Raw genomic sequence first — 16,955 nt, 5'->3', positions numbered from 1 at the left:
GAGGGGTCGTGAGACGATCGATGGCAGAGAGGTGACGAAGCTCAGTTGTGATACGCATGCGGGTTCACTGCGATACGCCAACTTTGAGAAAACAGCACCGGTAGCTCAAACTAAAGTTTTAATGAACCCATGTGAGAAGTTTAAGAGGGAGAATGTCTCCTCTGTGGAACTGAAAACAACTAAAGAGACACCGAAGAGGCTCTAATCAAAAATATCAACAATCAATTTGTATCATCTGTTTTTTTGTTGTTGTTAAATCTCAATCGGAATTCTAACTATTTACTATTTATTGGAGTAAAACAACCGGGGAAAGAATACTTACACCACTAATGAAATATCCAGTCATTTGACCGAGTAAAGTGACATCACGGCCTTGTGGAAAAGCGCCCCCTCCCCCGGCGAGGCCCCTCCCCTTCCCGGTGACATCAGCCGCAGCCGCTTCCCTCCAGGAGAACACGGTGCAGCCGCGCACACGTCCAGCAGCACCGGGAGAGCTCGATCGGAACCAGCGCCGGCTCGACCGTCATCGGGGCTTGGGTTTTTTTTTTTTTTTTTTTTTTTTAAACTACTCCTTCACGGGACCAAAAAACCGGGACTTCATCTCCGCCAGGTGAGCCGCCGCCTCTCGTAGGGTCCCTTCCCTCGCTGCCGTTCTTACACACGGGGGGGGGGAGGAAAAAAAGTGCTGTCCGTGTGAGAGAAACGTCTCCACCTGGCAGCGACGGTTCGTCCCCCAGAAGCCCGAAACAAAAGCAGCTGCAACTTTTCACCGCGCGAGCTGCGCGCGACGTTCCGCTGAGAAAGCGACGGTGAAGCGAAGGCGGAGGGTCTCTGTTTCAGGTCCCGGACTTCGCCGGTTAGGGTCCTCGCTTTCCTCGCAGTGTAACTGCGTCGTACCTGCGGACGCGACTTTGCTACATTGAAACAAACAAACAAACAAAAAACTAAAGCCCCGCAAAAAAGCTGCGCGGAATGTCCCTTTTTCCCCGCTGTAGCTGCGTTATAACGCTCCGTTAAGTCTCCCCGTTGAGATGGACACGGCGGTCTGCCTGTCTGTCTGCCTGTCTGCCTGTCTGTCGAGTGGGACTTTTTTTGGGGGGGAGGGGGGGCACTGGTTGCCATGGCATTAAATGGCTAACACAGCTGATTTCGAGAGCACATCTGACATCGTCGTGTTTATCGTCTTAACACACTGGCTCGTTTTTATAGTCAGCAGGGACACGAGGAGGGCGGGATGGAAATAGAAGACGGCGTAATAATCGAATCTGAAATTACAGTAATCTACAGTAAACTGTGAATTAATGGATAACAACAAAGATAATTAACTGCAGCCGGAATAAGATAATTTACTATGTAATATCTTTGGTTTATATCTCCCAACATGCATCAACGCAGACTAAAACTATGTTGAGTGTATATTCCAAACTGGTTTCAAAGCATCGTCCCCTTGAAATAACGGGCTGTTTTCGACCATCATTTCGATTATAGTGATGAAACGATGAATGATAATATTTATTCCCTGTCTTTATCTTTAGCCGTGTTCACCTGATTCCTTCCTATTCAGTAATGGCCGACCGGCTGATCGCCACACTTGGTCAATATCTCACACACAACGCTTTTACTAATCCCGACTTATCCTTTCTATTCCTTATAACAGTGTTTCACACAGTCCGCTGGATTGTTGTCAAACAATGCGGTTGTAGACATGATCCAATCCAGTCTTTTAACAAATTATCTGTAAGAGAAAACAAAGGCAAAAGTAAATATAAAACCTTATCTGAACTTTCTTTTGTAATAACAGACTTCTTTATTTGGTTTGTGCATAGTTTGCCTGTGCTGTGAATGTTTAATAAGAATATTTCAGGTAAGTACTGTTTGGGTTTCACCCTAAAATATACTACATAATGTAGCTGAACTGGGGTTAACGTCCTGTGTGATGGAGGCCTGACTTGTTTTGGGTTTTTAATTTCCTTTTAGTCATTTCATTTGTACTTTGGGACGATGGACACCGACTCCAGCAGCTAACGGGTCCGACCACGGCAACGTGACGTCATTCTCTGGACTTTTCTCTGTTGTATTTCTAAGCGGCAGCCCGTTGTTTGCTGCATATGTCAATGCCCTAAATTAGTGTGTTCAACTGCGTGCGAGTTGATTTCTGCTTTTCACAATGCTAAACGTAAACAAGGCGACATTGGTCACTTCCCCGTAGACACGATTTCCATATTGAACGATGCATGACTGTGTCTCACGCGGTGTCTCGCGCGGCTCTCCGCCAGCGGACGGTTGAAACGTGCACGTTTCCAGAGGCCCGTGTGAGCGTGACTCACTCGGTCTACAGGTTCACACGCAAGGAGCCAATTTTTCCTTCTGAACACAAACACTGTCTGTCGAGGATCGCAGAGAGGGAGAATTTAATAAGGAGAAAGAGTTAAACCTCAACGTGGGTTGTTATTTTGAATGATTCATTTATATTTTCATTAAAAAACAATTACACGAGGAGAGATTACATATGCAGGGCTCTCTTGTTTCATAAATATAATAAAAAAACGTAGCTTGAAATAACGAATGTCACCAGAGACTAAATAGGCTTTGCGATGGCCTAGATTGATTAAAGGCTGCTGTCTCTTGATATTTTACAGCATTGAACCGTAGCTATACATTAGATGAGTGCTACATTACCCACAGAAGAACCTTCCTATTTCCCTCTAGGTGTTTTTAATGGCTTCAGATAGCGTATTCCTTTGTGAGTTTTTTGTTTATTGTCCTTTTTTGGTTGTTTAGCATACAGATTTTTTTTTTTCTCAGTTCAGTTGTTTTGTCAATTTGTTTCCAATGTGGGCCCCTGTGGTCGTATATGGGCACAGTCAGGGACCGGACCAGCACGCAATTGGACACTGCACTATTTCTTCCGGCTTCCAGAGTCGTACACATAATACGTAGTATCGTTCTCAAATGATTTGCTTAAATGCCAAAGGCTCGGTTCATAAAACCGTTCTAAGGCTTGAAGTATTCCACTGGCCAATCATCGTTAGCAACAACAAAAAAGGAAAAAAGCAACTCTCTTGATAAATAGGAGGCATCGTACCTGATCTTGTACCTGATTTCCTCCTTGTTTATTGCTTTACCGCTTACTCTTGAGATCACGTTTAGGTTTCTCTCGTCAGATTTGTTTCTTGCTCAGCACAGATTGCATTTCTCTCAGATGAGACACACCGACAACATCGTCCCGGTTGATTGCAATAAGGACGACTTGATCATCCTGAGCGGGAGTGTTTCTTTTTAAATGTTTCAACTGTAGCTGAAGTTTGTGCGAAATTAAAACTCAGTACGAGACTTCAGACTGAATGTAGTTTCTAGAGGTTTTATCACTCGTTGAACAAAACCTACTTCATCGCCGAGGACCCGAGTTACAGTTACGGACTTGAATGAACTCCATTGTTTGAATGAATGCATGTGATTCTAGATAAGAACCCCCGTCCCGTCCTGGGGTGAACGTGCTTCTTCTGGTGTCGCTGCTCAGCACCAGCTGATTACGACAGCGTTGTTGTGACAGGGGAGGCACGGCTGTACTTGGCATCCAACAGGCAGCTGGTAAGACCCCCCCCCAACCCCCCCACCCTCGCCAGCGTCGGGGACTGAAGCCGCCCATTATACCAGGCTTGAGTCATCCTGGAGTTGGGCCTCTCGCCCCGCTCCTTCGTCCCCGGCACCGGCCCGGAGCCCACGAGTGAGCTCGCTGCCGCCTCCTCCGCCTGCTACGCGCATCTGTTTTTGAACTGCAACGTCGAGCCGTACGCTCAGTTGAACTGATAGAGCCCATAAGCCGCTGTGTGTGTGTGCCTCCGTTATGTGGCTAATCTCGTGTGGCTAATTCATTCGTAAATCGCCAGCTAGTAACGGAGGAAGACGACGTCCTGTTTTGCACAGCTCTGTTTCTCCTACCGGCAACAAACAGCCGTCGATGAGCGCCGGCTTTATTTAATCAAATCGTGGTTGTGTTGCATTCAGGGCCGGCCCGGCGTGGAGCCGCCCTGCAGGAGAAGAACAGCCCAGCCATCAGCTCTGCTGTGTGTGTGTGTGTGTGTGCAACAGGGTGGACAGGGATGTTAGTTTAAAGCCATTGTTCGTGACAGGACTGGCAACAACGCAAGCGGCCCGCGTGACGTCCGCGCTAAAAGCCCACAATGACAGGGTCGTTCTCTTGCTGTCAGAAGAACGGTACGTTTTTTTGCTTTTGGAGCTCGACATTCCTCGCATTCCGACTAATTTCGGCCCCGCAGCCACTCCACCTCGGTATGTTTGTATTACCAAGCGAAGGAATGAGCGGTGGCTGCTGACAGAATCGCACGAGGCACTTGTGGTCCAGAAGAGGAGAAGAAAGCTGGCGAACATCTGGCCGTGGATATATACGTTTAGGGAAAGGTTTCCTCTGACTCGTGCCGCCCAAATGTTTCAGCATGCAGTTCCCCCGCCCTCGGTCAGCAGGAGGGTTTGTCAGTCAATCTTATAACTAATAGAAAAATATGTCGGTGGTCAAACAGTCGGACCTCTGGTTGTCAGAATCTCTGGCTGCAGACTTCTGACCGCTCCGACTGTCACAAAGGATCGAGGAAATACGATACATCCGCTAACTGAAGCTGGCAGATTTCCCTTTCCATATTTTTTGTTTTTGTCGAATGAGGTAAACGAATCAAGTCACTAAACGCATCTCTAAATGGAAGATAATAAGCTCCTTTGCGACCAGAAGGTTCCATGAACTACTGATCCACCGGAACTCCACGAGGAACTGAGTCCCGCGTCTCATGGCTGTTTCCGAGGCGCAGCGTTCACGCCGCGGGCGTCTTGCTGTTCTTTGTATTCGCCGTTGCACGTCTCTGATGTCTGAGCGAATGTTGTGTTCAACAGCAGTCGTGCAGAGGTGGAAAAGGAGGCCGAAGCCCCCCACAGCACCTGTCTCCACAGGTGGTGTATTCCTTCTTCAGAATGCAACAGCATTGATAGATGAATACCACATTTTTCTCCCTTCGTCGCCTCCAACGCCGCTCTGCTGCTCGCCTGTTGTTTACATTTTCGTCGCCGCGGTGCACGTGTCGTGGCGTGTAGCGTTTCAGTTTGATATTTCAGCAGCGAGTGTCCTGGGCTACGGGGGGCGGGGAGCCTCTGCCTGGGAACGCCGCATCTGGCCCCCTCTCGTTATCGGAGCTGATTCGAGTTCCTGGGAGCGGCGTTCGGCTCGTCAGCTGATGAATCCCCCCCCCCCCCCCCCCCCCCTGACTCCCCCGCCTCCCCCAAGCCGGAGACGGACGCCCGTCGGCTCTGCGTGTTTCTCCACGTGAGGCGCCGCAGTTCTGCCCTCTGTGCGGCGACGGAAAAAAGCGAATTCAGATTTCATTCCGTGAATGTTACAGCAGGTCATTTTAATTACAGACCTTTTGTCAGCTGCCTTTCATTAGAAAAACATATGAAGAATGCTTTTCAGAAAACAGCTCAGTGTGGCGTCAGAAGGGGCCTCGTAGCACGCGGCACCGCAGCTCCTATAGTGTTTCTTACCTGGAAAGTACTTTCCCACTAATGGGCTCAGGCCCGTGGCGTGGTATACACATGGGGGGGGGGAGGGGGTATGCAATGGTAAGCGAAACGCTGGGATTAGACTATATCACGCTCTAATTACAGTCCAAACCGCTCAACAGACTCTTAATCACCATGTGACACGTCTGTCAGGTCGCATTGCTGGATATCGGACCGCTCAGTGCCGTCGCTGTGTGGATGTTCTGTCATATAGTCAGTGAACTCCAGTACAAAAACCTACTGTTATATGCTAATACCAAAACCCACGAGTGTCTATTGTTTAGCTTTTGTCTGTCGGAGGAGGAATTTGTTATTTCCTCTTTAGAATGTTCTATTGTCTTTTTTTAACAATAGTTCATAATTAAGTTCTCTTTGCGTGCAGCGCGAAAGCAAAATGTGCACGTTAATGTTTCTGCTGCATTCAGTCATGAAACAGGTAGTAAAAAGGACTTCACACAGTGCTCAACCTGAATAGTATTCCAGTTTCAGATGCTGACGAGGCAGATCTCATTTTATTATTATTATTATTTATATTTTATTTACATGAAGTTCCATCACTTCCTGTGTGTCGACGATCTCCTACCGAAATGAAATCGGAGACATTCTCTCTCCCCGTTGAGTCCCGAGCATCCTTCTGGACTGAGCAGAGGAGAACAATGCGTGGAAGGCGGCGCTTTGAGGGAAACGGGGACGGCAGGCGGGAGCGGGAGATGTGGCCCCCCTCTCATCACAAAGGCATTTCCTCCTCAGCCACTTCCTGCTCAGGAGCAGTCATCCTGAAAGCCGCAGCGGAGGCTCGGGCTGCACCGAGCGGGTGTACGGAGTGGGAGGGGGGGGGGGTCATTGGGGCATCAGGATGCTTTTTATTGCTGCGGTGGGAAGTGTCTTTGACCTTGTACGGTGTTCAGCTTTACAGCCTCATTAATTGCCTTCCTGCGCGGCCGTTTCCCCTGAGCAGAAACGCGCAGACGAGTATTCCGCTTAATGGCAACAACAGCGTAAACTTTACGTGGCGAGTAAGCCGGGCGGCAGCTTGTGGCTCCCGCTACAATCAGGGATCCAAGCGTCCTCTTTAAGCACACAAACTAAAATATACAGTGGATAAGCCGTGGGGAGGGACCCACAACTTCTAAAGGTTTGATCCGTCACCTTAGAAGACAGTGAGCTCTCGCCGCGCCCGGTCAGCTGAACTTTGTGCTTTGTGTTTTGCCGATGAATCTGTAATAAAAAACACTTGGCGACAGGCTCCCCCCTCCACACACACACACACACACACACACACACACACACACACACACACACACACACACACACACACACACACACACAGGAAGTCCACTGCTGAATAAAATCAGTCGGACGGTTGACAGCTTCATAGAGACGGTCTGATCTCCCACGGTCGCTGCTGTGAACTGGAGTGTAAGAGCCGGCGGACTGAGCCTCGGCGGGGTCAACGCGCCGCCACTCCAGATGCCGCCGGCGACCACCTCACCGCCCGGACGGGAGAAAGATAGCGGAGGTCGGAGAAGGGCGGACGTGATCATAATGTAATGTTCACAGCAGATATCCTGCTCTGAGCTTTAACGCTTTAACTACTCTGCAGGGAAACGTACAACACAAATGACCAAGAGATCTCCTCACATCACTCATCATCGAGTTTAGTTGATGATGCGGAGCTTGTGTTATTTTATACACCCCACAACTGCAGATTTGGCTTTTCTGGGATGAATTATAGTCAGATTGAGAATAGTCAAAGAGTTATTATTATTAAAGTAGTTATTTATTCACATTTTCTTTAACAGTTGCAACATTTTATCACATAGAAAAGTACTTAATGTTTTGTGCAATTCTAATATTTGACCTGGTTGTCAATTCAAACGTTCCCCTCAATCTGTGGGGAAAGTGCTTTCTGAGCTACTGGAGATCGTATCGGCAGCAAAAATGTCAACATGAGCATTTAACATTATTTAAGGTTTATGTGACGAATAGATATGCATGTAAATATGTGCATAAAGTATCTGCCCGAGAGTGATATGAAGCCGTGTTTCAGTTCAGTCGATTATCACGCTAACATCTTTCATCGCAATCCAGCACTGTGCCCCGATAATGAGCAGTGACCGTCTGCCGCACGCCATTTTCATCTGCAGTAGGACTCTGTTCGCTTTATTGAAGGAAGCGACCTCAGAGAGTCCGATCAAGCTGTGCTGTCTGTCCCCAGGATCCCGGTTCCTATAAAGTATAAAGTACAACAGATAAGAAAATACAGACTTAACATCACTTATTCATTCAATCCCCTTTTCAGCCTCCCAATGTGGGGTCTCAACCCAAACATCCCCCAAAGGCCCACGCACACATCAGCAACGTAAACCATCCCGTCTGGTTTGTGCGTTGCCGTGCGTCTTGAGGAAAGTGCAGCCCAGGACTTTCCGTCTCCCCACGAACCCCCGATGAGACACATGAAATAGTGTTAGCAGTTAACACCACACCTAATGAAAGTCTCTGTGAAAGGCCGAGCCCTTAAACTCTGCAGAAACGTTATTAGAGAAGCGGAGGGTGGGGGGCTTGTTGACATGCCGAGCGCCTTATTACCAGGCAACGTGTGCTGATTTGCATGACACAGTTCTCCTGTTGTTCTTGCTCAGATTTACACGCCGACAGCCCCCCCCCCCCCCCCCCCCCTCCCACCATTGTTCTGTGGTGGGAGTTAAACAGTGCAGTGTGTTCAGTTTGTGATAGCTGCTGCTGCCTGCGGACCACCCAGTGTTTACCTCAACACCCCCCCGTCACAAATGAAATGAGATCCAGACGTTGTGCCGCAGAGGAAGCGGAGCATGCTAACCTTTGGAGGGAATCTGACCAGCGCGGCTCGTCGATTTATGTATCGGGCTGTCAACGCGTAAAAAGCATCGGCGAAGCGTTTGTGGAGTCACAAACTGCGGGTTTTACGCATCGAAATCATTGCATCACACGTCATTTAGCTGACGTTTTGTGCCCATGGTGTTCACGTTTAGCCCAGGGAGCAGTTGGGTGGTCCTGCTCAGGGACACTTCAACGTGGGACATGGGGCAGCCGGGGTTCGAACTGCCAACCCTGCCCAGTGCACCCTCGCTACTCCACGAGCCGCCGTCACCAATAACGAATCAGCATCAGCGAACGGGCAATTAGCGCTTTCTAAAAGCTCAGCAGAACGCTTCCTCTGAAGTCCTGAAGCTGTTACACGAGGACGTCCTGTTCTGCTGCTGAACTCAGAGTCTTAAAAGCACAACGCAAAGCGCCCGCGTCAGCTCGGCGGCTCGTTCGTTCCTGAGCCGGCCTCCCCGTGGATGTCTCGTATGTAGCCGCAGAAAAACAGCCGCGATAGATAAACGTAGGGAGACTAAAGGTAAGAGCAAGGCAGCGTGCCATCGCAATCACATGACCACACAAGTGCCCGCAAGGAAAGAGAGATCTCTTAATTATAATGATAATATTACTGTTACTGTTATTGTGTGTTTTCCCTTCACAAGATTGCAATCCATCCCGTAGCAGTTGGGAACAGACCAACAGCAGCCCCCCCGACTCATTTAAAAACAACACAGACATCGTGAATGCGATACGCCTCTGCTTCTCCTAATATGTCCATTGGATAAAGGCCCTTATCTGCCTCCCACTCGATACCCAGAGCCTTCAAGGAGGCAGCGAGAACAACACATGTAACGTGTCCCGTGTCAGCTCCAGACATGAAACTCTCCAGTGGAAGAAGTTTGTATCTGTAATGTTGGCGGCACATTTTGTTGCAGGTTTTCACAGACTGGCAAAGGTGTTGACACCAAGATATTGCGTAATGCAAGGATATCACGTGTTTGGAGCAGAGCCTTTCCAGTTTGTAGTCCGGTGTTTGTGTTTGTGCGTCGGCCTCGTCCCCTCTGAGCTGCCGCGGTTATCAATTATGGATGCAGGTGAGACGGCCCGGTGTCTCTCACACCAGCACGTTCCACTGGTTTCCGGCCCCTTCATGTCATATTTCATTTGTCGTTATGTTTGCGAGTAATGCCGCATAAAAGTAGCAGTTGCGTGTTAAACTGGGAGAGACCGGAAGTGCAGACACAATGTTAGGGATGACCCAAAACAACTGGCATGGAGGTGTGACGTGAGCCTTAACGTCCTCCTCTTCAGGGTTGGTTTTCTCCCTTTGCAATCTCCACAAACTACTCCATATTGTAGTACACACATATATGCTCATACATATATATATATATATGTATAGATACACACATATATGCTCACTGAAAAACAAACTTGACGTTTCTATGCAGAGAAAAGAGCAGGCTCACTTTGGGACAATTTATCACAATGACGTCTGGAACATTTTAATGGCGCTACTTAAAACAAAGATTCTGCAAAACTGTGTTTTTTCCCCGCAACCTTTTATCCTGTATTTGTGCTCTTGAGTTGCATTACTCACTTTCGTCAATCCTACTCTCTCCGAGTGGAAAGTGCTCCACAATAGAGGAGACAGTTAAGAGCTTCAAATGTGTCCTTCAAATAAGCCGCGTGAGTGAGTTTCCTGTTGGTGAGAAATATTTTTCCTTTCCTTCAACGAGTCTTTTTTAGTGTTGGAGAAAGCAGTGATTCGGCCACAGGAGTTCATCAGCGTAGGAGCAGTCTGAAGGTCCGCCGGCCACTAATTTAAGGCTCGCAGATCCATTTCCTTAATCATACCTGGCAACAGTGTGTCCTATTAGTTTTGAAAACTGATCGAGTAATTAATTGGAGACTTCTAAATAATTATTTCACTCACTATCTGTAAGTTGATGATTGTACAAAGCATGTATCGTCGAGGAGGGAGCCAACCGCATTAATTTGTAATTCTATTTCTATTGATTTACCAAGTCTCCCGTTGGTCTGTTTCTGTACCAGAGAGCAGCCTGGAGGATCAAAGTTATTTAGAAGCCTTTAATCACCCACATATGAATGCACATCCACTTTGCACTCACGTTCACGGCTTAGTTTCTGTTGATTTGTGCCGTACTAAAAGCTCTTAAGTATAAAAACCTTCTGAATTAAAGGGGTGATGAGCGTGGTCAACAAGAGACATTTCAGAAGAGACGATAAATAACAAGCGAAGAAAAAAACCCTAAAAAGGTAGGTTTTCTTCATGCACGTTATATAACTCAATACTTTCTGTGTCTTTCAGAGATCATGGGTGGCCGTTGACACCTGACTTAGACCCTCCCAAATTGACCAGCACACTAGAGTAGCCTGAGCACGGCGGTTGGTGCCCTGTGAGCGCTCCCACCATGGCCGCCCATCGAATCAGAGCCGCCACCTCCAACAACGCCCCCCTCCCACGCTGCAAGTCCGAGGGGACGCTCATCGATCTCAGTGAAGGAGTGTCAGAAGCCAGCCTCAACGATGTCAAAGGTCAGCTGCTCAAACTAAAGAGTGCAATTAATTAATTCGGTGTTTCAATCATGTTTTACATGTTTTGATTTGTGCAGGAGTTAAATATCTATTTAAGCCCCATGACTAGGATTTGGAAAGTTGTGGTCGACAGTACTGCGTGCCGATACGCCCCCTCACCCGGGGATCAGATCCAGGGACACTGAAATGAAGCAGCTCAATGCAACCACACCCACAACCCACACACGGCTGCTCATAATAAACCCAAGGCTTTATTTTGAGGCCACTTGACCTTGTTTTTTGTCTTCTTTCAGTGCCTTCTCCCAGTGCCTTAAGACTGGACGCTACCGCCACCTTCGGTGCTGCCAGGGAAGTAGTTGCCATTAAGGACTACTGCCCGTCCAGCTTCACCACCCTGAAGTTCTGCAAAGGGGACCGCCTCTACGTTCTGGACTCGACAGGAGGAGAGTGGTGGTACGCCCATAACAACACGGAGATGGGTTACATCCCTGCGGCGTATGTGGAGCCCATCAACTTCAGAGACTCGTCCTTCAGCGACAGCGGGATGATTGACACGGTGGGAGACTGTCCCGAAGATGCGGCCCAGGAGACGGACCTTCTCGGGGAGTGGGCTGGGGTCATTCTGAAACCAACCATCTTCCAGAATGGAAATCCTTTTGCAACAACTCATACCTCGACAAACCCTTTCTTAAACAAAGGTCCTCAGAGCTCACTCGATCAGAACAGTAATGAGAAATCAGTTGACCTCCTCCTGTTTGATACGCTCGCTACATCGGTGCACAACTCCACCAGCAGCACGGCCGCCAACGGCCTGGGCAACGGTGTTTTTAACCCCCTCAGTCCCACTGTGGGCGTGGGGCAGGTGTTGCGCAGGGACAACCCGTTTTTTCGAAGCAAGCGGTCGTACAGTCTGTCTGAGCTGTCCATCCTGCAGGCTCAGTCAGACGCCCCTCCGGCGTCCTCCAGTTTCTTCGGGGGCCTGAAAGCACCAGCGCCGGAGCAGTTCCAGAGCAGGGAGGACTTCCGGACAGCGTGGCTCAGCCACCGCAAGCTCGCCAGGTCCTGCCACGACCTGGACTCGCTGGGTCAGAACCCAGGGTGGGGTCAAACGCAGCCGGTGGAGACCAACATCGTCTGTCGGCTGGACAGCTCAGGAGGGGCCGTCCAGCTCCCGGACTCCAACATCAGCGTACACGTACCCGAAGGCCACGTGGCCCCAGGGGACACCCAGCAGATCTCGATCAAAGCTCTGCTCGACCCCCCGCTGGAGCTGAACAACGACCGCTGCACCACCGTCAGCCCTGTGGTGGAGATCAAACTCAGCAACATGGAGACCAAAACCAACATCACCCTGGACATGAAAGTGTCTGTCGTGGTGAAAATGGAGAGCAGGGAGACGACAGAAGTCTTGTGTGTCAGGAGTGATTGTAAAGAGGGACCTTACACCCCCATTCCTCAGGCGTACATGTATGGGGACACAGTCCAGGTGTGTTTGGACAACCTGGAACCATGCATGTACGTGTGTGTCGTGGCTCAGTCCCGGTCCCTATCTCCAGACTCCACAGTTTGGGAGCACGTGGTTAAAAAGATCACTTTAGGGGTATACGGTCCTAAACACATTCACCCGTCCTTCAAGACAGTCGTAGCTATGTTTGGCCACGACTGTGCCCCAAAGACGTTGTTGGTGAGTGAGGTAGGCAAACAGGCGCAGTCTGCTCCATCAGTACTGCTGCAGCTCTGGGGTAAACACCAGTTCGTCCTGTCCAAACCCCAGGACCTCCGCGTTGGAGTCTACTCCAACATGGCCAACTACGAGGTGAAGGTTAGCGAACAGGCCAGAGTGGTCCGGGGCTTCCAGGTTAAACTCGGCAAAGTCAGCAGGATTGTCTACATCATTGCATCGCGCAACACGGATGATGTTTCTGATTTCACATTAAGGATCCAGGTCAAAGACGATCAAGATTGTATCCTGGCTCAGTTTTGTGTCCAAACGCCGCCCCCGCCCCCGAAAGCAGGCCCAAAGACATCGGTGCAAAGGCGCTTCCTGAAGAAGAAGGAAGTGGGCAAGATAGTCTTGTCTCCTCTCGCCATTGCCACCAAGTACCCTGTTTTTCAGGACCAGAGAATAAATAACCTTAAGTTTGGAAAATTGATCAAAACTGTCATTCGACAGACGAAAAATCAGTACTTGCTGGAGTACAAAAAGGGAGACTTTGTAGCCCTGTTGAGCGAGGAGAGGATCAGGCTGAAGGGTCAGCTGTGGACAAAAGAGTGGTACATCGGATATTACCAGGGCAAGATGGGATTTGTTCACGCAAAGAATGTGTTGGTGGTCGGCAAAGTTAAGCCCATTTACTTCAGCGGGCCCGACCTTTCGACTTCCTTGCTACTGGAGCAGATACTGAAGCCCTGCAAATTCCTCACGTACATCTACGCCTCCGTAAGAACTATACTGATGGAGAACATCGGCAACTGGCGGGCGTTCGCCGACTCTCTGGGATACGGCAACCTGCCGTTGACCCATTTCTGCCGCGCAGAGCTGGACAGCGAACCCGAGAGGGTCGCGTCCGTGCTGGAGAGGCTGAAGGAGGACTGCAACAACACAGAGAGCAAGGAGCGAAAGTCCTTCCAGAAAGAACTCCTGACGGTAAGTCACCACCTCGGCATGCTCCTCTGCTGCGGTGACTAAGCATTTTTCTCTGAATGAACGCAAATTCTCCTTCACCCTTTAAAATCTCTGTTGAGTCTTTTGTGTCTCATGCGTCAAATGAAATGTGTTTGTGTCTGCGTCCTCCTGGGAGGACATTTCTCTCTCAGAGAACAATTCTTCCTCTCTCCTGTTATCTGCCCACAGCTGCTTTAGGCTTTGGGCTTTTTAGGCTCTGGGCTCTGGGCTTTGGTCCAGGCCGTTGATTCCGCTGGGAGTGCAGTCGATAACTGCTGTGTAGGCATGGACGTCTAATCGGGACCTGAGGAGCTGTGGTTTGCAAAAGAATGCCTTGTATCTTCAACTTGCGACTGTGCGTGCACAGTACGCTGATCAAAAACCATCGGAGTGATCGCGCAGGCTTCTTTAATTTTATATTTTTATCTACATATTAATCATAACCATCGGGATTGGGTTGAAGTTAAAGAAACAGACCTGTACTCTTGTGTTTAAAGCTAAAATCATTTTAGACATGGGAGCACTGCACCACGTTGAGTACCAATATCGTTGGTACCTCGGTATCTTTAAAACGCAACCAGAGTTCATAGATTGACAGTAAATTCACAGTACAACCCTTCTCCTTGGAGTGATTGAGTATGTTTTTCCACAAAGTGTTCTGCTTTAACGAGCTCAAACCTTTTCCTCCCTGGTACTGACCCCCCGGGCTTTGGGTTTCACAGATGTCACACCACTGATATGGCTTGTGCTTCAGTGCCGGGGTGGCTGGAAACATTCTTCAAACATTGCCTCTCTTTCTTTATACCAGCATGTAACAAATGAATACATGGATTAACATTCATGACATTTTTATTATATTAACTTAAATTCTGAATCCACAAAAGCAACCTGGATTTTTTTTTTGAATGCAGCAACCATTTGGACAAAAGTTACACAGTAACTAAACTCTCATTCTTTGTAAATATTGTATGTAAACACAGAAGTAAATTTAATTGAATTGAGAATCGGTTCGATATCGGCATCCGTGCGTCGCGAGGTTTAATTAGAACATCAGATGGTTATTTTTAAGCTAAGTCAGACATTTCACTTTCTGGCAAGAGAACCGATGTGTCTGCAGCTCACGAAGAGGCCTGTTCACTTTTTTTTTTCTTCAGTTTTTTCAGCTTTTCTTCAAAGCGGGCAAAGTGCTGAGCTGTGTTAGCTGCAAGTGTACAAAACAACTCTCTCTGGCACTTTGTTGTGCGTCCACTGTCACGGAAATGTGCATTTCAGCGTCGCCTCGGGCGGTGCAGGTAGCGATTTTCATGCCGAGATGTCTTTCAACGCACCAAACAGCCCCATCACATCCAGTCTGATTCGTACCAATGGCCTAATGTTACATAAACCTGCATTCTTGGTATTTTTCTGTTTAATGTGTCTGTTCCTGGTTGAAATACTGCTACATTTCGGTTGAGCGGAGTTCAGTCTCCCCCCGGCTGCCTTCATACCAGTGATCGTGGACGTAGTTTCTCCACCAGCATTCGGTCCTGCTGGGAGTCTCTGTCAGAGGTCACGGATGTACTACAGCTGAGGTAACACAGAGCAGATACTCTGTAATTTACATGAGGTTGTAAACGCTAGTTAGAACCATTTATAGACGGAGAAACTGCAGCATTGAGGAGAACATAATAAAAGGTGGCGACTGAAAACATGGCCTTCGACGGAGTTCTGTGCAATTTGTCTCTGAATATAGGTCTGTTTTTCTGTTTATTCTGTCAGGATTACACCTAAAATACTGCTCACTGTTGGGACAAAGCACGCAGCGATCCAGCAAATTTGACTCTCTGTTTAACGGTTTGTTCCATGCGCAGACATCTGACTTTTTTTGTCCCCTGAAGAGAGGATTCTGTTGCATGTGGGGGCCTCAGAGTAAATCCCCGGAGGCTGTCAGATGAAATCCTCGTCCCTTCTCCTCTTGCGAAATTGTCCAAGTCGCAGAAGAAAATCTCCCACCGCCTGCGTGTCATTTGACGTGGACGGAAGTCTTATTTATAGAAGAAAGAAAGCCGAATGAGAAGCGCCGCGGCCCCGTTCTTTGTGCCAGACTGTCTGAATCCCCCCCCGTGCTCTGCTTTGATGCTCGGTAGAGAAAGGGACCCACACACATCCGTTGTGAGGACTTTTCATTTGCATTAGTTCTGTGTTGGGCCGCCCATTCGTTTGGAGTTGAGCTTGTTGAACGTAGCAAAAGATGTGTCCGATAAGGCAGAGACATGGTGAACTGTGGGGTCCTGCAGCTTTAGTGCCGTTAGCTTCAGGCGCTCACAAAGCATGTTTGCTAATGATAATTACTAGTTCACAGGATTAACACCCAGCGACGGGATACGAGCGGCAACGAGCCCGAGGTCGAGAGTGAGAATTCATCTTCGCGTGTCTCTGGGCCAACTGCATGATGACGCTTTTATACCTCCGCGTGGTTCTGCTTTCAGAGGTCCTCTTATTTTAGATGGTTTTTTCAGTGTGTTTAATTATTTAGCGCTGCACCACAGTACATGCACAACATTAGTTTCTTTATTTATCTGCCTTTTCTTTAAATGTCCACAGCGGCTCGTGTCATGTTGTTGTTGTCGTCGGTGTTGGATGGAAGGGATCCCGGGTTGCGTCTTCTGGATCTCGGGCCAGCAGATGTTTCCGGCCTCATTGTTGGGAAGCTAAACAGAAGCTCTGGCGGTGGACCGGCAGGCGCCTGCAGTCAGTACGACTTCCCGTAATCCTCCTTGACCCCAGACCCCCTGGGCTCAGTTTACCGTCTCGCTGACAGCTCTCTGAGGAGTTCTGCCCAAAATGTCCCACACAATCTATTGGACTGATTAATATCCATCATGTGCTAATAATAATCAAGGTGCATTGCACTGACGCGTGTGTGTCCACCTTGATACAGCTGAACACAGAACGCTGTTTGTTCAGATTGTTCTGCGTCGCACATTCTGATGCTTTGTGAATTCAAATGAGCGCTGCAGAAACCGCCGCTCCTCCAGGCCGCACACACAGGAGCGGATATGGGTGGTGCACGCAACATACGGTATGTGTACAGACTGGGATTGTAATGTCCGTTTCATGTTAAGCAAACAGCAACGTAAAGAAAACACACAGCGACAGTGAAAAGTGACGAGTTTTGAATATATTAAAATGATAAGGACGCAGAATCTCACTTTTGTGAGCGTCACACGGACACAGATACAAAGTGCTGTGTCTTTCTTTACTCAGGGGTCATTCATATTGAAAACATGTCTGAACTGCACCAGATTCCACGTCCGTGGGTCTCCAGCCGACGGGACGA

At 48.6% G+C, this 16,955-nt stretch overlaps 1 protein-coding gene across 6 annotated transcripts in view; it reads left to right on the top strand.

The window, feature by feature from the left end:
* The first annotated feature begins 426 nt into the window (after positions 1–426).
* LOC120834002 (SH3 domain-binding protein 4) overlaps positions 427–16,955 on the top strand; it is a 28,152-nt gene continuing 11,623 nt past the window's right edge. For 5 of the 6 annotated variants that reach the window (XR_013453002.1, XR_013453004.1, XR_013453003.1 and 2 more), the window contains exons 1-3: positions 427–610; positions 10,745–10,971; positions 11,265–13,618. Coding sequence is in view for 3 of the 6 variants with exons in the window: in XM_078090446.1 (XP_077946572.1) it covers positions 10,848–10,971; positions 11,265–13,618 (2,478 nt within the window). In the remaining 3 variants the exon portion in view is untranslated. Of the gene's footprint in view, positions 611–4,122; positions 4,219–10,744; positions 10,972–11,264; positions 13,619–16,955 lie in introns of those variants that run through there. The other variant, XM_078090445.1, reaches the window with a different exon arrangement.

The sequence above is a fragment of the Gasterosteus aculeatus genome, chromosome 16, assembly GCF_964276395.1.
Source record: "Gasterosteus aculeatus chromosome 16, fGasAcu3.hap1.1, whole genome shotgun sequence".
Lineage (NCBI taxonomy): Eukaryota > Metazoa > Chordata > Actinopteri > Perciformes > Gasterosteidae > Gasterosteus > Gasterosteus aculeatus.
This window is presented reverse-complemented; position numbering and strand designations above follow the sequence as displayed.